Raw genomic sequence first — 24852 nt, 5'->3', positions numbered from 1 at the left:
TGGCACAGTGGTATACAGTCGGGAGGGAGTTCCACGGGAGTTCTCAACATCGACTCCGGACCCCAAGAAGTCTCATGGCATGAGGTCAAACATGGGCAAGGAAAGCTGCTGATTACTACATATTGCCCTCCCTCAGCTGATGAATCAGTGCTCCTCCACATTGAACAACACCTGGAGAAAGCACTGATGGTGGCAAGGGCACAGAATATCCTCCACATGGGGGACTTCAATACCCAGCACCAAGAATGGCTCGGTAGCACCATGACTGACCGAGCTGGCCAAGTCCTAAAGACATAGCTTCTGGACCGGGTCTGCGGCAGGTGGTGAGGGAACCAACAAGAGGGAAAAATATACTTGACCTCATCCCCACCAACCTGCCTGCCACAGATGCATCTGTCCATGACAGCATCAGTAGGAATAATCACCACACAGTCCTTGTGCAGACAAAGTCCTGTCTACACATGGAGTATACCCTCCAACGTGTTGTGTGGTACTACCGCCGTGCTGAGTAAGATGGATTTCGAACAGATCCGGCAACTCAAGACTGGGCAACCATGAAGCTCTTGGGCCATAAACAGCAGCAGAATTGTACTTAACCACAATCTGTAACCTGATGGCCCAGCATATCCCCCCACTCTACCATTACCACCAAGCTAGGAGGATCAACCCTGATTCAATGAAGAGTGCAGGAGGGCATGTCAGGAGCAGCACCAGGCGTGCCCAAGAATGAACTGTCAACCTGATGAAGCTGCAACACAGGACTAGAGCGATAGTGATACACAGAGCTAAATGATTCCATAACCAGCGGATCAGATCTAAGTTTTGCAGTCCTCCACGTCCAGTCGTGAATGCTGGTGCACAATGAAACAATTCAATGGAGGAGGCGGCCCAGCAAACATTCCCATCATCAATGATGGCGGAGCCAGCACATTAGTGCAAAAGACAATGCTGAAGCATTTGCAATAATCTTCAGCAAGGAAGTGCTGAGTGGATGATCCATCTTGGCATCCTCTAGAGGTCTCCAGCATCACAGATGCCAGCCAGTCTTCAGCCAATTCAATTCACTCCACGCAATATCAAGAAACGGCTGAAGGCACTGGATGCTGCAAAAGTTATGGGCCCTGACAATAATCTGGGGATAGCACTGGGAGCTTGTGGCCCAGAATTTACTATGTGCCTAGCCAAGCTTCTCCAGTACAGTGACAACACTAGCATCTACCTGGCAAAGTGGAAAACTGCACAGGTATGTCCTGTCTACAAAAAGCAGGACAAATCCAACCTGACAAATTAGCCTACTCTTGATCATCAGTGAAGTATGGAAAGGGTCATCAACACTGCTATCAAGTGGCACTTGTTTAAGAATAACCTGCTCACTGACACTCATTTTTGGCTCCATCAAGGCTACTCAGCTCTTGACCTCATTACAATCTTGGCTCAAACATGTACCAAAGAGCTGAACTCGAGAGATGAGGTGAGAGTGACTGCCCTTTACATCGAAACAACAGTTGACAGGGTGCGGCATCGAGGAGCCCTCGCAAAACTAGAGTCAATGGGAATCGGGGAAAACTCTCCGCTGGTTGGAGTCATACCGAGCACAGTGGAAGATGTTTGTGGTTATTGGAGATCTATCATTTCAGATCCAGGACATCACTGCAGGATTTCCTCAAGGTAGTGTCTGAGGCCCAACCATCTTCAACTGTTTCATCAATGACCTCCCTCCCATAAGATCAGAAGTTGAGGGGGGAGGTTCACTGATGATTGCACAATTTACCTCTCGTGACTCCTCAGATACTGAAGTCAATGCAGTCTATGTCCAAATGCAGCAAGACCTGGGCAATATCTGCCAAGTGGCAAGTGACATTTGCATCACACAAGTGCCAGGCAATGACCATCTCCAACAAGAGAGAATCTAACCTTCACCCCATGACATTCAATGGTACTACCATCGCTGACGTCCCCACTATCAACATCCTGGTGGTTACCATTGAACAGAAACTGAACTGGACTAGCCATATACATACTGCGGCTACAAGAGCAGGTCAGAGGCTAGGAACCCTGCAGCGAGTCACTCACTTTGACTCCCCAAAGCCTGTCTGTCATCTACAAGGCACAAGTCACAAATGTGATGGAATATTCTCCACTTGCTTGGAGGAGTACAGCTCCCACAACATTCAAGAAGCTTGACACCATCCAGGACAAAGCAGCCGACTTGCTTGGCACCCCATCCACAAACATTCACTCCCTCCACCACTGAGGCATAGTGGCAGTAGTGTGTACCATCTAGAAGTTGCACTGCAGAAACTCACCATGGTTCCTTACACAGCACCTTCCAAATCCACAATTGCTACCATCTAAAAGGACAAGGGCAGCAGACGGATAGGAACACCATCACCTGGAAGTTCCCCTCCAAACCACTCACCATCCTGACCTGGAAATATTTCGCTGTTCCTTCACTGTCGCTGGGTCAAAATCCTGGAAGTCCCTCCCCAACAGCATTGTGGGTGTACCTACACCACACGGACTGCAGGGCTTCAAGACGACAGCTCACCACCACCTTCTCAAGGGCAATTAGGGACGGGAAGTAAATGCTGGCCTAGACAGTGACACTCACAATGAATTTTAAAAATCTGCCATGTATCTGCACAAAAGCTTCATGTCATTTTGCATGTGAATTCAGATTCTACTACCTATCCATTTCTCACCGCTTGATCGTTGAAAGCGGTGGCAAATATATCCTCCACAGTAAAATTTGCAAATCAAATAAAATTTAGAATTATCTTTAGCTGGAAAACTGTTTCACTCTATGCCAGAAATAGCAAGATGGGTCAACCAAGTTGGAGTAGAAACAGGGTTAAACTTGACGAGTCATTTGTGCAGAAACATCATACAATATATATGGTGCAATTCCAAACACATTTAAAGTATTGTCAGGAATAAAAAGTCTTCCTTTGGGCAATAACTTATTTCAATTCACATCTGCATAATTATGAGTTTTTCTTTCAAAAAGAGATTTTATTAAATTTGCAGTGGCAAGAATTCAGACAGCTTGGGGAGCCTCAGAGTCCATCAAACTCCAAGTACGCAAAACAAACTTTTCTAAATTACTTTTGTTGCAATCCATGTAGGTGATGTCAACTTTAATCACCAAACCTGAACAGGACAAATATTATGCTGATCAAGGCATCCTTCCTTGCCACAGGGCATACTGGTGGCTGAATCAACATTTAAAAAACAATCCATAAAAAGCTCAGCCGAGAGAAAAGAGAGCTTCTAAAATGAAAGCTCTTCCCATGTCCTTCGCCTTCCTGAGAGCATGGGAAATGTATGCCCTTTTGCTAAGTACCCATGTGTCTTACATGGCTATACAACTGTGATGTTTTAATCCAAGCATAACTTGGAGAATCAACTTTCTCAAGTATTTAGATAAATACTTACAGGGAAAGATTGAGGGTTACATAGAAAGAGCAAGGATTGGGAGTAGTTGCATAGGTCTTGCAAATTGTTGGCAGATGGTTTCCCTCCGTGTGCTCTTATGATTCTCAGGTGACTCATGGTCATGATCAGCAATGGAAATGTACTATGCCTATACTATAATCAACATCATGTTTAAGGTGATCATTCTGGTGCAATGACCAAGAACACAAAATGAAAGAACTTCTTAAAAACAAAAATCCCTCGAGGAAGTTGATGTGAGGGTGGGGGAGGGGGGAAATTTGGGGAAGGAAGTGGAAAGGGAAAGATAGAAAGAAGAGCTCAGTGACCAATGCCTCACTATATGATAATAATAAATGTCATGGTTTGGGCAAGTTGCCCTGTGGTTTGCAAGTCTGCGAATTAAATATCAACCTATCACAAACTGCACCAATATCAGGAGTTTTTAAAGAGGGAAACCAAACTTTAAAAACTTGCGATGACAGTAGATAGCTTTTGTTAGTATTGGACATTGGGAAGGGCATGCAGCATTTTACACAAGCCTTCAAAATTGGGAGCTGGTATTCATCCAAACAGGTCACAGTGAGATGCTACTGAAAATGGAATTAGTGAAAACAAAACAAAACCTTTGTAGATTTGAACCATAAATAGAACAAGAAATCTGACGAGAATTTGCAGCAAACTACATTTGAGGGAGAGGAGGGGGAAAGTAGCTGTTATCAGCATTGTGCAGTTTTTCCTCTCTCCAGTGCAGGATGGAGATGTTTTACTTGTATTAGGTTAATAAACAAATGGGGAATAATCAGTGATATATTAATTCCATTGGAGATTACCAAGACTTTGAAATTTCTGATGAACTTCAGATGTGTACTATAACTTGGAACTTTAATTTAGAATGTTCACTGAAAATTGAAGATTGTACACAAATGGTCTACTGCACACGTACCTGTCTATGCTCTCTTCTCGATAGAGCATATCCATTCAGGATTCGCCAAAGCATTCTGCCTGCTATCTTTGTGTCAATCCACAACAACCTGAAGCCATGATAATAGTGTTTTACTTCATCTACAATCTTCTGACCCAAAGACTTGCGGACTTCAGGTTCTATAGGACTATACACAGGACCTCCTTCCTCCAGTCGCTTATTCTTGTCCTTTAGAGACTTTAGAGATTTTTCTACCTTGGAGTCATCAAATAGGTGATGTGTAGAATGCCACCATCTTACTGAAACACATTTGGTTCCAATAAAACTCATGTTGGTAGAAGTGCATGGCAGAGGAGCACCCAACACCCCACAGTACCAACGCTTTGGGCCTTTTGTCCAGTTGTTATAACGATCTCTTATGTGCAAAGGACTGTTGCTTGTAGACACCGTGCTGCAGTTTCTGAGCCAAACATTTCTGAAAAATGGACAGAAAAGAAAAAATTATTTAGAACAACTTAAAGAAAAGGAGTAAACTTTCCTCAATTTTTTTCAGAAAAAAATTCAATAATTTACTGCTTCAATTGTTTTTGAAAAAAATTTTGAAATACAGTTTAGTGAAGCTACTGAAATCTGGCATATCTATATTCAGATTGGCAATAAGATGAAACACATTCTATTCCAGGCTTACTCAAGGAAAATGTTAAAACTAAACAATACAACCTACTCAACAATAAAATAAGTAATTTGACAGTTTCCATTTCAATCGCTGAATGATGACAAATAGCTTCATAACTTTTATAGATTAGATATCTAGCATGAGGCAGCAAGGTCAGGGAGAAATACATCAGTGCATTTTACATAAATGGATTATGACTCTTGTATTAATTTGTGTCAGTCTTCAAAGTAAAGGAAGAGGATAAGGTACAGGACATTCAAAAGAAACCAAATACGAATCAATGCCTAGAACTCACCAAAGCTAACATTAAAAAAGTAAACAGTATTAGAAAACGATAACAGCATTAGAGCTGACAAAGCCCCAAATAGCAGAAAGGTTGTAGATGCAGAGAAACAAGGAACTTATAGACCTATTAGTTTAATATCTGTTGTGCCGAAGTTATTGGAATCTATAATGAAGGGCAAAGTGTCTGAACTCCAAGTAATTTGGACTGTTCAGAAAGAAAGAACATTGATTCGTGAAGAGCAGATCATGCCTAAAACACCTCTCAGAATTTTTTGCAGTAGTAACTAATGTAGTAAATAGGGGAATGTCCATCGATGAATTTATGGGGAGTCAGTGGCGTAGTGGTAATGTGACTGAACTAGTAATTCAGAGGCCCAGGCTAATGCTCTGGGGACAAGAGTTCAAATCCCAACTTGGCAAGTGGTAAACTCAATTAATAAATCATACACTCAGAATCATACCCTACAGAAAAATGTCTCAGACACCAACATCACCTTCCCTGGGTATGTCCTGTCCTGCCAACATAAGACATGCACCAGAGGTGGCTGCAGAGCGGTATACAGTTGGGAGGGCATTGTCTGGCAGTCCTCAACATAAACTCTGGACGCCATGAAGTCTCATAGCATCAGGTCAAACATGGACACATCAGCCTGCTGCTGATTCCCACCTACAGCTCCTCTTCAGCAGATGACTCAGTACACCTCAATGTTGAGCACCACTTGGAGGAAGACTGAGGGTGGAAAGGTTACAGAATGTGGACGGGGGCTTATATGCCCATCACCAAGAGTGGCTCAGTAGCACCACTACTGATCGAGCTGGCAGAGTTCTGAAGGGCAAAGCTGCCAGGGTCTTTTTGTTTTTCATTCATGGGATGCAGGCATTACTGGCTAGGTCAGCATTTATTGCCCATCCCTAATTGTTCGCGATGCACCTGTCCATGACAGTATCCACAGGGATGACCACCACACAGTCCTTGTGGATATCCCCCATCTTGTTGTCTGGCGCTACCACTGTGCTAAATCCGGTAGATTTCGAACAGATCTAGCAACTCAAGACTGGACAACCATATGAACACCAGCAGCAGCAGAACTGTACTCAAACACAATCTGTAACCTCATGGCCGGGCATATCCCCCACTCTACCATTACCATCAAGCCAGGAGATCATCCCTGGTTCAATGAAGAGTGCATGCCAGGAGCAGCACCAGGCATAAGCAACGTGATGGACAGAGTTAAGCGATTCCACAACCTATGGATCAGATCTAAGCTCTGCAGTCCTGTCACATCCAGTCGTGAATGGTGGTGGATAATTAAATAACTAATGGGAGGAAGAGGTTCCACAAACATCCCCATCCTCAATGATGGGAGAGCCGAGCATATCAGTGCAAAAGGCAAGGCTGAGCCATTTGCAACCATCTTCAGCCAGAAGTGATGAGTGGATGATCCTTGTCAATCTCCTTCTGAGGTCCCCAGCATCACTGATGCCAGTCTTCAGCCAATTCAACTAGCTCCACATCATCAAAAAATAGCTGAAGGCACTAGATAATGCAAAGGCTTTGGATCCTGACAATATTCTGGCGACAGTATATAAGACTTGGGCTCCAGGACTTGCTGTGCCCCTAGCCAAGCTATTCCAGTACAGCTACAACACTGGCATTTACTCAGCTATCTGGAAAATTGCCCAGGTATGCCCTGTACACAAGAGGCAGGACAAATTCAATCCAGGCAATTACTGCCCATCAGTCTACTCTCCATCATCAGGCAAGTGATAGAATGGGTCATCAATTGCTATCAAGCGGCACTTGCTTAGCAATAACCTGCTCACTGACATCCAGTTTGGGTTCCGCCCAGGCCACTCAGCTCCTGACCTCATTACAACCTTGGTCCAAATATGGACCAAAGAGCTGAACTCCTGAGGTGATTTGAGAGTGACTGCCCTCGGCATCAAGGCAGCATTTGACCAAGTGTGGCATCAAGGAGCCCTAGCAAATTGGAGTCAATGGGAATCGGGGGAAAACTCTCTGCTGGTTGGAGTCTAACCTAGCACAAAAGGAAGGTGGTTGTGGTTGCTGGAGGTCAAATCATCTCAGTTCCAGGACATCACTGCAGGAGTTCCTCAGGTAGTATCCTATGCCCAACCATCTACAGCTGCTTCATCATAAGGTCAGAAATGGGAATGCATGCTGATGATTGCATAGTGTTTAATACAATTTGCAACTCGTCATACTGCTGCAGTGTATACCCACTTGCAACAATCTCTGGAAAAGTGGCAAGTAACATTCACACCACAGAAGTGCCAGGCAATGACAATCTCCAACAAGAGGGAATCTAACCATCTCCACTTGACATTCAATGGTGTTACCATCACTGAATCCCCACTAACATCATCCGGGGGGGTTACCATGATCAGGGAAACTTGACACCATCCAGGATAAAGCAGCCCACTTGATTGGCACTCCATCCATCACAATGTTCACTCCTTTGACCACCAATGAATAGTGGCAGCAGTGTGTACCATCTACAAGATGCACGGCAGAAACTCACTAAGGCTCCTTAGACAGTACCTTCCAAACCCGTGACCTCTACCACCGAGAAGGCAAAGGCAGCAGATGTATAGGAACACCACCGCCTGCAAGTTCCCCTCCAAGTCACTCACCATCCTGACTTGGAACCACGTTGCCATTCCTTCATTGTTGCTGTGTCAAAATCCTGGAACTCCCTTCCTAACAGCATCGTGGGTGTTCCTACAAAAGCACCACCTTCTCAAGGGCAATTAAAGATGGGCAATAAATGCTGGCCTAGCCAGCAATGCCCACATCCCATGAAAGAGTAAATTTAAAAATATACATGGATAGATTGCAGAAGCTGGGACTGGTCTTTCTTGGAGAACGTTGAGAGGAGATTTAATTGAGGTATTCAAAATCCTGAGGGGTCTGAACAGAGTAGATAGGGAGAAACTGCTCCCATCGGCAGATGGGTCAAGAATAAGATACAAGGTGAATGGCAAAAGAATCAAATGCAATATGAGGAAAAACTACCTTGTGTAGTGAGTGGTTAGGATGTGGAACACACTGCCAAGAGTGTGGTGAAGTCAGATTCAATCTTGGCTTTGAAAGGAAATTGGATTATCTGAAGAGAAAAGGTTTGCAGGGCGACAGGAAAAGATTGGGCAGTGCAACTACCTGAGCTGCTCTTACAGAGAGTTGGACTGAATGGCCTTCTGTGCTATGGTCATTCTATGATTCCAAGTATGGAACACTCCCACAAAAAAAGTTGCAGACACTAGCCCAATTAATAAGTTAAATTCTGAAGTTGCTAAATTTTTGTTAGCTAGGGATATTAAAGGATGTGAAGCCAACGTGAGTTGATTGAATTAGCAATAATCTACCTGAATGGCCTACTTCTGTTCCTAATTATTTAAAAACTCTATTTAAAGATAATCCATTCACATTGCAGAAGTGAAAAAACAAAAACAGAATTACCTGGAAAAACTCAGCAGGTCTGGCAGCATCGGCGGAGAAGAAAAGAGTTGACGTTTCGAGTCCTCATGACCCTTCGACAGAACTAGGTGAATCCCAGGAAGGGTTGAAATATAAGCTGGTTTAAGGCTGGTTTAAGGTGGTGGGGCGGGGGAGGGGGTGTGGTTGGAATGGGGGGGAGAGAAATGGAGGGGGGTGGTGTGGTTGTAGGCAAAAGCAGTGATAGAAGCAGATCATCAAAAGATGTCACAGACAGCAGAACAAAAGAACACACAGGTGTCGAAGTTGGTGATATTATCTAAACGAATGTGCTAATTAAGAATGGATGGTAGGGCACACAAGGTATAGCTCTAGTGGGGGTGGGGGGAGCATAAAAGATTTAAAAATATTTTAAAATAATGGAAATAGGAGGGAAAAAGAAAAATCTATATAATTTATTGGGAAAAAAAACAAAACGAAGGGGGAAGAAACAGAAAGGGGGTGGGGATGAAGGAGGGAGGTCAAGACCTAAAGTTGTTGAATTCAATATTCAGTCCGGAAGGCTGTAAAGTGCCTAGTCGGAAGATGAGGTGTTGTTCCTCCAGTTTGCGTTGGGCTTCACTGGAACAATGCAGCAAGCCAAGGACAGACATGTGGGCAAGAGAGCAGGGTGGAGTGTTAAAATGGCAAGCAACAGGGAGGTTTGGGTCTGTCCTTGGCTTGCTGCATTGTTCCAGTGAAGCCCAACGCAAACTGGAGGAACAACACCTCATTTTCCGACTAGGCACTTTACAGCCTTCCAGACTGAATATTGAATTCAACAACTTTAGGTCTTGACCTCCCTCCTCCATCCCCACCCCCTTTCTGTTTCTTCCCCCTTCCTTTTGGTTTTTTCCAATAAATTATATAGATTTTTCTTTTTCTCTCCTATTTTCATTATTTTAAAATATTTTTAAATCTTTTATGCTCCCCCCACCCCCACTAGAGCTATACCTTGAGTGCCCTACCATCCATTCTTAATTAGCACATTCGTTTAGATAATATTACCAACTTCGACACCTATGTGTTCTTTTGTTCTGCTGTTGGTGACATCTTTTGATGATCTGCTTCTAACACTGCTTTTGCCTACAACCACACCACCCCCCTCCATTTCTCTCCCCCCACCCAACCACCTTATATTTCACCCCTTCCTGGGATTCACCTAGTTCTGTCGAAGGGTCATGAGGACTCGAAACGTCAACTCTTTTCTTTTCCACCGATGCTGCCAGACCTGCTGAATTTTTCCAGGTAATTCTGTTTTTGTTTTGGATTTTCAGCATCCGCAGTTTTTTGTTTTTATTGCAGAAGTGAAATATGTCTGTGTTCCTGAAATGACATCAATGATCAATCAAATTCATCTGGTAGCAAGGATCTCAAAGGAACATTTGTATCTTACTTTTTATTCGACCCAGTACTTGAAGATGATTGTAATTATTCTAAATAAATCAGGACTTTGAGAATGAATTGAAGAGAGAAACACTTGCAGACACTAGAAAAAGTTAAATACATGCTAAACATAGTACAAATCTAATCCCACACACAGCTTCACATTTATTTCTAACGACATTTATTTCTACAACAAACTTTTCTGAAATAAATCCGATGACATTAAGATAAACAAAAAAAAGTTTAGAGTGCAGCTATGAAATTAAGGTCCCCAATCTATATCAACCAAAGGAAAACATAGTTGAAGACCCATGTCAACTGGACAACATGGTCTTGAACTTCTTTCAGACCAGTCATAAATGGAAGATAAATATATTTGTGCCCATAATTTCCCTATGAATCACTCACAATAAGGCAGAGGAGACATTGTTTTATAATATCATTTATATAGCAGAATATATTCTTCAGCCAAGTTGAAACTATGTCCTTTTAAGGCCATAAAGTGTGACTGTTATTAACGCCATGATATTAGTTTAATTATTCTTTAGATTAGCATCTTGGTTTTCTTTGACATTTAAGATATTGGTGTTTTCAATTGTTGGGGGGCTTGGTGAGAAGAAAATGTATTAGATGTATAATTTTTAATACACTTGCAAATTTTCTGAGAGGCTTCTTATGGCAAGTCAAAGGATGAACTTTAGAACAGGAAGATTTTACTATTCTACTATACTATTTTACTATACAACTCTAATTGCCATCAAGAGGGAGAGAGGTAGAGGCTCAGAATACAGTAAAACAGGGATCTTCTTGCCTGACTGAAGACATTTGGACATCTTGACAACTGAAGCGGATGTGATGTAACAAAAGACCTCCCACAACTCTCAACCACTCAAAGTACTCACAGGTAGAAGCAGCACGTCAAAAACCAGGAACAGGATAGTTTAACTGCCAGTCCACACTGACATAGCTGAGCTTTGCCAACAACAGTACAAGGCTGGAGAGCAGCAGACTCGATATCATCAAGCCAGTGTTTGGAAAATTATTCCAGATTTCTAAACCTGATAATGATCCAGTGACCAATGCTGGAAAAGGCGCACATTGACAAAGCATGGGCTAGATGGGTCTCAGAAGCAATTTGTTCCATTGTCAAATAGAGCACCAAAACTCCAGTGAGGTCACAAAGTACAGAATTTGTGGAACTGCAGCCAAGACTGTCCTCAAAAAAGGTACTGGTGTCTTATATCGGATACGCTAAACATATAGTAGTATATAACATAATAGCCAGCATTGTGAATACAGAATTTATTGCACTTGAGATAAATTCAAATTGGCTTTATTCACAGACTAACCAGAATTTTAAAAATCTGAGGGAGCAAGCAAAGCAAAGCAATTTAGTAGTCATAGGGTTATGCAGCACAGAAACAGGCCCTTCAGTCCACCGTATCCATGCCAGCCATCAAGCACCTATCTATTCTAATCCCATTTTCCAGCACTTGACCCATGGCCCTATATACAATGACATTTCAAGTGCTCATCTAAATGCTTCTTAAATGTTGAGGGTTCCTGCCTGTACCGCCCTCTCAGGCAGTGTTCCAGATTCCAACTACCATCTGAGTGAAAATATTTTTCCTCAAATTCCCTCTGAACCTCCTAACCCTTACCTTAAATCTATGCCACTTGGTTATTGATATCTCCACTAAGGGGAAAAGTTTCTTCTCATCTACATCCCTCATAACTTTGTACACCTGTATCGGGTCCCCCCTCAGCCTTCTCTGCTCTAAGGAAAACAACCCTAGCCTATCCAGTCTCTCTTCATAGCTGAAATGCTCCAGCCCAGATAACATCCTGGTGAATCTCCTCTGCACCATCTCCAGTGCAATCACATCCTTCCTATAGTGTGGCGACCAGAACTGCACACAGTACCCCAGCTGCGGCCTAACTAGTGTTTTAAATAGCCCCAACATAACCTCCCTGCTATTACATTCTATGCCTCGGCTAATAAAGGCAAGTATCCCATATGCCTTCTTAACCACCTTATCTCCCTGTGCTGTTGCCTTCAAGGATCTATGGACATGTACACCAAGGTCCCTCTGATCCTCTGTACTTCCTAGGGTCCTACCATTCATTGTGTATTCCCATGCCACGTTAGTTCTCACAAAATGCATCACCTCTCACTCCTCAAGATTAAATTCCATTTGCTACTGTTCTGCCCATCTATATCATCCTGCAGTACTGTACCCAAAACAACCATTTTTTCATATCAAAGCAAAATACTGCAGATGCTGGAGATCTGAAATAAAAACAGCAAGTGCTAGAATAACTCAGCAGGTCTGGCAGCATCTGCGGGGAGAGAAACGGAGGTAACGTTTTCAATCCAACATGACTTTTCTTTGGAACAGTTACAAAGTGGAGTCATGTTAGACTCAAAACCTTAACTCTCTTTCTCGCTCGACAGACGCCGCCAGACCTGCTGAGTTATTCCAGCAGGTTGTTTTATTTCACTTCTTCATATTACTCAAAAACCATCAGTAACCTTTTAACAAAACAACTACAAAGAATTGCAATTCATATTTTCCATAGCCGAATACATCTTTAGGACGAACTAGTTTGAGATTTCAACCCTGAACCAGGAACACCACCCAATTCCAATTACAAACCCAGAGAGCACTTTCTCAGTCTCTAGACATCAATGTATCATCTGTCATGTCATCATGTCCAATAATTCTTCTAAAATTAATCCTCTCATGCTTAAAGGAATATTGCTGATCATTGGAAGACTTTATTATGCATTTGAAAAATGAATTGTCCAACAGTTCCAATTGAAGCAATGTAAATAAACAGCAATGGGAACTTAATGTTAAAAAACAAATGACCAGAAAATTCAAATTAAACAATTGCAACTTAACTATTGAGAGTTCAAGAACTGTAAGAATTGTACATTAAAGATGGTCACAAAAGCTACAAACACAGGGCAGGGTCTCAAAGTTAGGAAAAATGGGCACATACTTTAAACTTAAACTATTTTCTAGAGTAGTGATTATATGGAATAGATTGTCCAGAAGGGCAATGTGTGGAAAGACAGAGGACATGTTGGACTCATTTGAAACGGGGGACTCCGGGATGCTAGTTTTCAGTATCAGCCAAACTGATGCACTTAATTTAAAACATTTAATATCCCAACCCAAAGAACAATTCCTTTACCAAGTTACTAATTAATGTCATCAAATTATAGAGAATTGGCCCATGCCCAGCTAATATTTCAGTTAACAGAGCATCCCCATGAGTAACTGTGCTAAGAGTGCTGGGGAAATCAACCAAGGTTAACTACTAAAGCATACCATCAACATTATAATTAGTGAACTCATTTTGTTGGTTTCCATTCTAGAAAAGCACCAATATTGTCTGGCAATAAATAATTTTCTTACCTGTGGCTTGTCAACCTTAGTGCAGTACACTTAAGACAGGCAATTTCACCAACACCACCTACAAAAAGGAAATATCAAATTTATGAGAAGTATGGCATAAATATTTTCCTTGATTCAACTCAGCTAGACAATTTGTATAGGGCCAAGAGAAAAATTTTTTTTTTTTCAAACAAACAGTAAATTAATTCATCAAATGATTACAGCATTAGACGATAAAGTTAGCTACCAAGTACAGTAATAATTTAGGCTACTGATCAAGAAAGATTACAAAATATTTAGACATCTCCCTTACTTCCCTAACACAGGAAGGGGTTCCTATTTTATGTTTGTTTCTACCCTTTTTAAAATAACTGCACCAACACTCGATTAAAGTGGTGTAAACATTTAACTGTGCATGAAATAGATGCTGGAGTGCTAATGAAATAAGTCTAGCCTAGATATGAAGGCAATTATAAATTAAGAGACAACATTCTCATGTTTAATTAAAGATGGAATTGGTAGAGGCAATTACGCTGACATCAGGTGGTGGCATTTTAATTTCCTCCCAACTTATTTATAAAATATGTATATGACAAAGAGCATTGTCATATGTAGGTGAGATAAATTTCTAGAACTCGATGCATAATACACCATTTTCCAATTAACATAATTTTTCAATTGCCTAACAGTGATGATTTAACAACTAATCAATTGCAAGCAGTGGCTTGGCCAGCAGGGATGGCACAAAGTTTCTGCCAATGTGAAAAAACATACACTAAGAGGAATTAGTATCAAGGTTAAACAATTGCTGCAACTTCACTTGTTTTTAATGGCTACATTCTGATAAGATTACAAACACACTCAGGTTTTTATTGTTTCTAATAATAAGAAACTCCATTTTTCATAAAAGTACATTATCTTGCACTAAGTTACTTTTCTGGTTCGCTAACCACATAAAATATGCAATCTTCCTTTAAAAATCTGTCCACTTCCAGTGGTGGTACAGTGTGGGTGGGGGGTGCGGTGGAGATAGAAAGAGAACTTGCCTGATAGAATGAGATTGCATGACTGCGATACTATTACCCCCAAAAAAGATAAAAGAAAACTAACAATTGATCTTTGGTTTTATCCAAATCCCTCAACAGGTTATCAAAGTAGCAAATATTCCTATGAAAACATCAACAGCAATGACTTGGGTTGATATTATCTCATGAGCTCTGCAACATTCTACAATGGTGTAATTGACAAAATATTAACCAAAATGGGGGTGTTCCAAAACAGGACTTCCATTAAAAAAAAATGACGAGTTTATAGAGCATGTTAGACTAGCCTACCACTAGAGACCTTAGGGTGGATGCTACTGTATGGAGCACTAGCACTAAAATCTGTTTGAGTGACTTCTTTGATATGTAGTGCAAGAGGCATCAGTCTCTTCCCCATCTGAAATAACTGTCCCTCAACTTGTGGATGTTTTCCACACATTCCTCATCTTTGGTCGCCCAGTGCACAGAGGGGCAAGCAAATAAGATGTTCTACAGGTAGTTCGGATCCTGGGCCTAGTGAAAATCACTATTTACAGGTACAGGGCATGTAGGATTACCAGCACCGGTTGCTTTTCTTTGCTTGCCACAATTCCAAGCCCAGAGGATATCCAGGTGAACTTGGAGCATGAGTACGTGGTGCCTCTTTGTTCATTTGAAGATCTCTGTTACCAGTAGATCAACAACATAATCAACAATGAAAACCAGATCATTACATAACACTCTATGTGTTCATTTTTAGCTTGAAGCTTCACTGGGCTGCTTTTTTGAAATTATAGTGCTCTCCTCATGGTTGAATGTTGTGGGGGTTGTGGTGGAGATAGAATGAGAACTTGCCTGACATGAAATGTCATTCTATTACCCCAAAAAGAGATAAAGAAAGACTAACAATTGACCTTTGATTTTATCCAAATCCCTCAACAGGTTGTTATGAAAGTAGCAAATATTCCTATGAAAACATTAACAGCAATGACTTGGGTTGATATTATCTCATGAGCTCTGCAACATTTCTGGTCCTTTCCTATTCCATGAATAAAAAGTCATTCTTCTTAGAGAGATTTTTTTTTTCTGCAACCACAATGCTTAAACCTGTCCAACAAATACATTCTCATAATAAATCAAGTAGATAAAATATATCAACAGCTAAGTTATACAGATTGATAAATTTAGTAATCTTACATAACTTAATATTGGACTGTTGAACATCAAGATCAAGTTTTAAACTAAAAATCAGGTTTAATCTGCCTTCATGGTCCACAGTGGAAATATCACTGTGATCTCACAAAAGCTTCCTTACAAGTCATTACATCATAAAAGCAACAAGCCTGACGTTTTTTAAAAACTTGTCTTGATAGTCTTGAAAAATAAAAAAAACAATTACTCTTAAAATATTATTTTGTATGGATATTTAAGCAATCACAGAAAAGGTCCAGAAGCAGGTATGGTAGCTAAGTGGTTATAGTACTGGACTAACAACCTTGAGATTGAGAGTTTAAATCCATGCATTGTGATGAAACGGAATTCAGTAAATTTGTGGTAATATAACATTTGACACAATGGAAAAAAAACAACCATGAAAGCTACTGGATTGTTATGGAGCCCACTGATTTATAAAGGTCCTTCAGAAAAGAGTACCAATCACAATTGACGCCAGTCCCACATACAATATTGTTGTTGACTCAACACCCACAAACTGAGGATGCTGCTTTGTTAGTTGCAAGCATCCTAAGAGCACAAAATAAAAACTCCTTAAGAGTAGATAAGTCACCTGGTCCGATGGCTTGCATCCCAAGTTGCTATAGGAAGTTGGTGTGGAAATAGTGGGGGCTTGCCACCATCTTCCAAACATCCCTAGAAAAGTGAGAGATGCAAGAGGATTGGCGAGTGGCAGGAGGATTTGAGTGTGGTAAATGTGACACCTTTCTCAAGAAAGTGTGCAAGGACATTTCTAGTAACTTTAGAGCAATCCAGTCAGCACCGTTCCCCTGTTCAATCCCTGTAACCCTAAGGTTTATTCCCCTCAAATGCCCATCCAATTTCCTTTTAAAGTCATTCATCTCCTCCACTACCCCCACCCTAATAGGTAGCGAGTTCTAGGCCCTTATCATTTGCTGAGTTTTTTTTGCTTTTCCTCACATCCCCCTTGCATCTCGTGTCCAAAATCATACATCTGTGAACTTTTGTCCTTGTACCATCAGCTAATGGGAACCGCTTTCTTTAGTCTACCATATCTAAACCTGCCAGAATTTTGTGCATCTCTCTCAAATCTCCCCTCGATTTCCTTTGCTCTAAGGAGAGCAACCCTAGCTTCAACTTAACCTTGTAACTAAAATCTCTCATCTTTGGAACCGTCCCAGAGGACTGGAAAATCGCTAATGTAACCCCCCTGTTTAAGAAGGGAGTGAGGCAAAAGACAGGAAATTACAGGCCAATTAGCCTGACCTCAGTCGTTGGTAAGATTTTAGAGTTCATTATTAAGGATGACATTTCAGAATACTTGGAAGTGCATGATAAAATGGGGCAAAATCAGCATGGTTTTATGAAGGGGACGTCATGCCTGACAAATCTGTTAGAATTCTTTGAGGACATAACGAGGAGGTTAGACAAAGGAAAGCCAATAGATATTATCGACTTGGACTTCCAGAAGGCCTTTGACAAGGTGCCACACAGGAGGCTGCTCAGTAAGATAAGAGCCCATGGTGTTGGAGGCAAGGTATTAGCATGGATAGAAGATTGGCTGTCTGGCAGGAGGCAGAGAGTGGGGATAAGGGGGTCCTTCTCAGGATGGCGGCCGGTGACTAGTGGAGTTCCGCAGGGGTCAGTGTTGGGACCACAACTTTTCACTTTATACATTAATGATCTAGATGAAGGAACTGAGGGCATCCTGGCTAAGTTTGCAGATGATACAAAGATAGGTGGAGGGACAGGTAGTATTGAGGAGGCAGGGAGGCTGCAGAAGGATTTGGACAGGTTAGGAGAATGGGCAAAGAAGTGGCAGATGGAATATAACGCGGGGAAGTGTGAGGTCATGCACTTTGGTAGGAAGAATAGAGGCATAGACTATTTTTTAAATGGGGAGAGAATTCAGAAATCTGGAGTGCAAAGGGACTTGGGAGTCCTAGTCCAGGATTCTCTTAAGGTTAACTTGCAGGTTGACGCGGTAGTTAGGAAGGCAAATGCAATGTTGGCATTTATTTCGAGAGGACTAGAATATGAAAGCAGGGATGTGCTGCTGAGGGCTTTATAAGGCTCTGGTCAGACCACATTTAGAATATTGTGAGCAATTTTGGGCCTCGTATCTCAGGAAGGACATGCAGACCCTGGAGAGGGTCCAGAGGAGGTTCATAAGAACGATTCCAGCAGTGAAAGGCTTAACATATGAGGAATGTTTGAGGACTCTGGGTTTATACTCGATGGAGTTTAGAAGGATGAGGGGGGATCTGATTGAAACTTACAGAATACTGAAAGGCCTGGATAGAGTGGACGTGGGGAAGATGTTTCCATTAGTAGGAGAGACTAGGACCTGAGGGCACAGCCTCAGAGTAAAGGGAAGACCTTTTAGAACAGAGATGAGGAGAAACTTCTTTAGCCAGAGAGTGGTGAATATATGGAATTCATTGCCACAGAAGGCTGTGGAGGCCAGGTCATTGAGTGTATTTAAGACCGAGACAGACAGGTTCTTGATTGGTAAGGGGATCAAAGGTTACGGGGAGAAGGCAGGAGAATGAGGTTGAAAAACTTATCAGCGATGATTGAATGGCGGAGCAGACTCAATGGGCCAAATGGCCTAATTTCTGCTCCTATGTCTTATGGTCACCAACTTTTGCCACAATTTCTTATCCCATCCTCAAACATGAGGCATTATAGAAGCAGTTGTTTTTAGGAGTTGAACTAAAATCATGGAGTATGAAAACCCTTGGTTTGGTAAACAGTTAGATTCTTACTGATTTTTGTGTCAAAAATTAATAGGAATATAACCAGACCAGTGCAGATTTCAAAAACATGACAATTGTAGCATGTTCAGTTCGATCTGGAACTACTCAAATAATGGAAATGATTTGATAATACCAAGTATGCCAGCTTGGATCCTGCTGCATGAAAAAGTACTATTGCCCAAAGCTAACTCTAACTATGGCTCAAAGTCCCCAATATCCAGCATAATGGCCACTTTACCAATCGACCATTCTCCTATGCATTTCTTTCCATGATAGGTGACATTACCATAGTTAAAGAAAACAAATCCCAAATCAACAGTCTTAGCTCAGCATTAGACAATAATACCAAATAGTTATTGACCTAGGTGGTCAAATTTGAAGCTGTTTAAAAACAAATTTCCACTGGTCTCTGAAAGGGGATACAGGACTGCCACATACTTGCAGCTGATTTTCTATTTCATGATGCTCAGGACGTTTCTTCTTTTAATTCACTTCTGGGATGTGGGCATCACTGGCAAGACCAGTATTTATTGCCCATCCTTAATTGTCCTTGAGAAAGTGGTCACGAGCCACCTCTTTGAAGTGCTGCAGTCCAGGAGGTGAAGAAACTCCCAATGCCTCTGATAGAGTGGTTCAGGATTTTGATCAAAGTAACAACAAAACAAAACAAAATACTGCAGATGCTGGAAATCTGAAATATAAACAAAAATTGCTTGAAAAAAAACTTAGCTGGTCTGGTAGCATCTGTGGCAAGAGAAACAGAGTTACCGTTTAAAGTCCATATGACTCTTTTTCAGGAAGAAACATTAACTCTGTTTCTCTCTCTAAATCTGCTGAGTTTTTCCAGCATTTTCTGGATATATTTTTCGAGTTGGGATGGTGTGAGGGTCAGAGGGAACTTGGATGTGGTGTTCCTATGCATCTGCTTCCCTTGTTCTTCTAGGCAGTTGTGGTCACAGGTTTGTAAGGTGCTGTTGAAGGAATCTTGAGTTACTAAAGTGCATGCATGTGTACATGTAGTTTATCTGGGTTTCTAGATGTAACTTATTTGGATTTTCAAAAAAGCCTTCAATAAGGTGCCCAATAACAGAGTAATGAATAAGATCGGAGAATGTGGAGTCAGGGGTCAACTGGCAGAATGCTTTCTGTTTTGAAGCCAGCTAGCAATCCAAAGAGTGGGACATTAATAAACTTGCAGAAGGGACAAATAATTGGCAAATGAAGATCAAAACAAAAATTTGAAGCAATACATTTTGGTAGGAAAAATTGAGAGGCCACTTATTACTTGGAAGGTGCAAGTCTAGGTCGGGTAGAGGAATAAAGGGATCAGAGTACAAATACATCAGTCACAAAGTTGCACTACAGGTTAATAAGCCACTGGAAAAGCAAACCAAGCACTAAGCTTTATTTCTAGTGAGGTACAACTAAAATGTAGGCACTAGAGAGGGTGTCAGGGGCTGGTTAGCTCAGTTAGCTAGACTGCTAACTTGTGGTTTAGAATAATGCCGATAGCACTGGGTTTGATCTGTGTTCCAGCTGTGGTAGACCCGGGGCCTGCCCCACACTAAAATCACAGCATAAGCTGTGGTTTGGCAACTCTCAAATCGAAGATGCTACCGAGAGATGAGAGAGGGCAGAAGACAGGGGGAGTGAGAGATTTACATGGATGATACCAGAAGTGCGTGGGTGTTTCTTCTTTCTCAAAGAGAGAGAGGGGTGAAGGTCGATCTAATAGAGGTTAAGAAAGATGATAGAGTGGATAGAGAAAAAATGTTTCCTCTTGTGGGGTAAAGCATAAGTAGAAGCAGTCAATAAATAAGATGGTCACCAAGAAATTCAATAGGGAATTCAAGAAAAATTCTTCACGGAAAAGAGTGGTAAGAATGTGAAAATCGCTACCACAGGGAGTGATTGAAGCATGTAATTTTGATGCATTTAAAGGAAAAGGAAATAGATGCTTACAATGGTAGATTTAGAGATGAGAAGAGGCTTGGGCAGAGCATAAATACCAGCATGGACTGATTGGGCCAAAACAACTTCACCAGGTTGACTGCATTTTTAGGTTCACCCACTACAACTCCTGGCATGCTATCCTACAATCCTCACTGAATCAAAGTTGATCCTCTGACTTGATGGTAACGGTAGAGTGCGATAAGGTTACAGATTGTGGTTGAATACAATTCTGTTGCTGATGACCCACAGCGCCTCATAGTGCCCCGATTGCAGCTGCTAGATCTGCTCTGAATCTATCCCATTGAACACAGCAATAGTACTACACAGCACGATGAAGGGTAACCTCTGTAAGGACAGGACTGTGTCTCCACAAGGACTCTGTGGTGGTTACTGCCACCAATACCATCAAGGACAGATGCATCTGCGACAGGTAGATTGTTGAGGGAGAGATGAAGTAAGGTTCCCCCCTGTTGGTTCTCTCAGCATCTGCCACAAGCCCATCCTGACATCTCAGTCCATTAGGACTCAGCAACCTAGGTCAGTGGCAATGCTACTAAGCCTATTGGTGATGGGCATTGAAGATCCCCACCCAGAGTGCATTGTGTTCTTGCTACAATCAATGCTTCTTCCGAGTGGTGTGCATCACGGAGGAGTACTGATTCATTAGCTGAAGAAGTAGGTGGTAATCAGATCTCCTTGCCCATGACTGACCTGAAGACACGAGATTCCAATGGTTCCGAAGTCAATGTTGAGGACTCCTAGAGTCAGTCCCTACCAACTCTGCTGGCAGATCTGCCCTACCTGTAGGGCAGGGCATGGCCAGGGGTGGTTATGGAGGACTCTGGGATATTGACTGAAAACTCTGATTCTGAGAGTGTGACAATGTCAAGCAGTGGGGAAGCACACCCAACTTTGACATAAGTCCCCTGATGCTGGCGAGGAGGATGTGGCAGGACCAAGTGAATTTGGTGTGCCTTTGTCATTTCCAAAACCAACATGCAAGTTGATGCTGGCTGGTCTGTCCGGTTATTAATGTGATACTGACCCGACTTCCATGTGGCCCTGCTACAACCATTGTATCAATCACATAAGGCCAGCTTTGATAACTTCTTTGTATCATCTTCCACTCCCAATGCTATCTCCTTGTTTGTTTGCCCCATAAAAAAAACTACCCCACAATTCAATTACAATTGCACTTTCAATATCCCAACTGGCCTTCACATTCACCACATTACTGCAGCTACTGATTTGCACAACCACCTCCTTGATGCCAAAGTTAGGCCCTCATTTATGTTCCCTGAGGCCCAAGAGATGCAGACTTGAATGAATGTGACAGTCAACCAGCTATTTACCGTCAGATCTGGCTAGACCAAAGAACCCTGTCAGGTCAGGTCCTTTCTTCATCTGCTAAAATTGCTCATTATTCCAGGATCATTTTGGAATGCAAAGGTAACCCCAGCTTCTGTTCTCTAATCTAAACTGCCTTTCTTTCTCCTCCTCCCTTACCTCCAACATAAGTGTAAAGGAGCTCATGGACTACTTTGTCATCAAGATTTAGCTGCCTGTCACTTCACTCCCTTCCCCAAGCCTACTCAGCCAAACTTCTTCTAAAGTTACCTCTACTGTAGCCCTGAACTCGCAATGTTTTCTAGTTTCACTCCAATCTCACCTCATGGCCCATCTAAGCTTATCTCCTCCATAAAACCCAACTCCTGCTCTTTCAGCCCTATTCTGATTAAACAACTGACTACACAACTTCCCCTCCTGTTTTCCATCTTGTTGATATTATTAATGGTTCTTTCATTCAAAACCAGCCTTCACCACTCTCCTGAAAACAACTAACTCTTAACCCCACCGTCTATGCAAACTAGTGCCCTACCTCCACAAAGTCCTTGAACCTGTTGTCCCTCCCCTCCCTATTCAGTGCCCACTTTTCCCTGAAAACCATGACAGAATCCCTCCAAAACAGATATTGGTGCCTGCCACAATCATGAAATGGCTCCCAACAAAGTCACAATTGAAATCCTAATGACTGTGACAAAGTAAAATATCCCTCTTCATCTTTCTCTAGCTGTCTACCATCTTTGACATAGTTGGCCACAGCATCTTCCTCCAATGCCTCTGGCTGGGCGTGGCTGCATTTGCTTGCTTCTGTTCTAATCTATCTAATCATAGCTAGAGTATCACTGCAATATGTTCACTTTCTTCTCCCCCACAGCATTATGCTTGGCCCCAATCTATTTCTCATCTACCTGCTGCCCCTTGCCAACATCATCCAAAAACAATGTGTTAGCTTTCACATGTACACTGCTGACACCCAGCTCTCCACCATCGCTAAATTATCAGATTGCTCATCCATTACTGGATGTCAGGTAAACAGAAATTTCCTCCAAATTGAGTATAGCAAAGATCAAAGCTGTTTCCCTGTCACAGACACTGTTCCCTTGCCACTGACTCCATTCCTCTCTCTTGCAACTATCTGAGGCAGAACCACACTGCTCATAACCTTGATGTCATATCTAACACCAAGAGGAGCTTCCAATTGCATATCCGTGCCATTACTAAGACTGCCTATTTCAACCTCTGCAATATCATTTGAATCTACCACTGCCTCATAATTTTCTGCTGAAACCCTCATTCATGCCTTTGTTAACTCTAGACTTAACTATTCCAATGCACTCCATGCTGACTTTCCATATTCTATCTTCCTCTTGCTCTACACAAACCATGCTGCCCATGCCCATACTCGCACCTTGTCTGATTCACCCATTAACCTTGTGTTCACTGACCTACATTGCTCTCCAGGAGCCAATGCTTCAATTTTTAAATACTCATCGCTGCTTTCAAATGCTTCCATGGCTTCACCCCCTTCCACCAGCACCACAGCCCTCCGAAATATCTGCGCACATCTATTTGGTCTCTTGAGCATCTCAGATTTTAATTGCTTCACTGTTGGGGCTAAACTTTTCAGCATTTCTAACTCTCTCTCCTCCTTATTAACACCAAACTCTTGAACCAAGCTTTTGTCCACCTGCTCTAGTGTTACATTATGTGACCTGCCAAATTTTGTTTCACCATTCAAATAGGTCATATGGATACATTTAAGGGGAAGCTAGACAACCATTTGCGGGAGAAGGGAATAGAATGTTACAATGGTAGATTCAGATAAGAAACGATGGGAAGAGGCAAGTGGAGCATAAGCACTGGCCTGGACTGGTCAGGTCAAATGGTCAGTTTCTGTACATCCTATAAATGTAGAACTATATAATAATGTTGCTGTGAAGCACCTGTAAAGGTGCTATATAAATGCAAGCTGTCGTTGAAACATACTTTTATGGTTATGACAATCACCAATTAGTTTTTTTAAATCTCCAGATTAATTGATTTATATTTAATCTTAAAGTGGATTCCCAGCTGCTGACATGGCATGCAAAGCCCTTTATTGTAATCTTGCAAATTGCTTAAGGTTAAAGTACTGGGGTCAATTCTTTCACCTTATCAGTTTCTTCATAACAAAGACTTTTTTTCATATGATCCAAGTGGGATCACAGGTCATTGCTCTCAGATCTCTGCTTAGGGTGTTGAAGCTCCAATGTTACAACTGTAATGTTTGTGCACACTATGTAACTAAGGTACCAGAATCTCATTTTGTGAGGTCATAACAACTGAATCAACATGCACATTAGCTTGTACCACAGTCTATCTATTCTTGGGTGGCAGATAGTTGGATATGGAAGTGCCAATCTTTGGTCCAGTTAAAATTATGGTCCAGTTAAAGTTCTAAATGCAAGCCATGTGGTGACGGTGGTATTTGTGTGAAAACAAAGCCACAGGATTTGGACAAGGTAGCTTGTTCTCAATAACTTAGCCTCTTGAAACCATTACTTTATGCACACAATAATTTGAGGAGTACAGGGGAATTTGTTATTGCATTTTGGAAACAGTGTGAAATAGTCGAGTACAAAAAGACTATGAAATTATCACAAGCACAGCACTATTAATTACAGTTATTGCAACATCAAAATTCTTTTCACAACGCATGCAAGAGATATGATCCTTGGAATCATTAACCTAAATCTTGAATGCTTAACCTAGTACATAATTAAAATTGTTCCATGTATTTGCATTCATTAGAGTGTTCCAGAAGCAAATCATTCAGTAAAAATAGCTTTGTGCATTTAGTCCTTTATAACCTCTTAGAAAAACAATATTACATGGTCCCAACATTTAGCAGTAAAGCATAAACATTTGCAAATATGGAATATAAATCACAATTTGCAATTATAATTTAACTAAGGTGCTTTAAAAGCAGCGGGCCCT

General features: G+C 41.7%; 1 protein-coding gene across 2 annotated transcripts in view; it reads right to left on the bottom strand.

Annotated features, from left to right (window-relative positions):
* letm1 (leucine zipper-EF-hand containing transmembrane protein 1) overlaps window positions 1–24852 on the bottom strand; it is a 122243-nt gene that overhangs the window by 95958 nt on the left and 1433 nt on the right. For both annotated transcript variants that reach the window (XM_041187670.1, XM_041187680.1), the window contains exons 2-3: window positions 13626–13683; window positions 4379–4832 (exon numbers count right to left, since the gene is read on the bottom strand). In XM_041187670.1, coding sequence (XP_041043604.1) covers window positions 4379–4832; window positions 13626–13683 — 512 coding nt within the window. The remainder of the gene's footprint in view (window positions 1–4378; window positions 4833–13625; window positions 13684–24852) is intronic.

Source organism: Carcharodon carcharias, chromosome 1, assembly GCF_017639515.1.
Source record: "Carcharodon carcharias isolate sCarCar2 chromosome 1, sCarCar2.pri, whole genome shotgun sequence".
Taxonomy (NCBI): Eukaryota; Metazoa; Chordata; class Chondrichthyes; order Lamniformes; family Lamnidae; genus Carcharodon; species Carcharodon carcharias.
The sequence above is the reverse complement of the archived record's forward strand: the minus strand, read 5'-3'. Positions and strand labels throughout refer to the sequence as shown.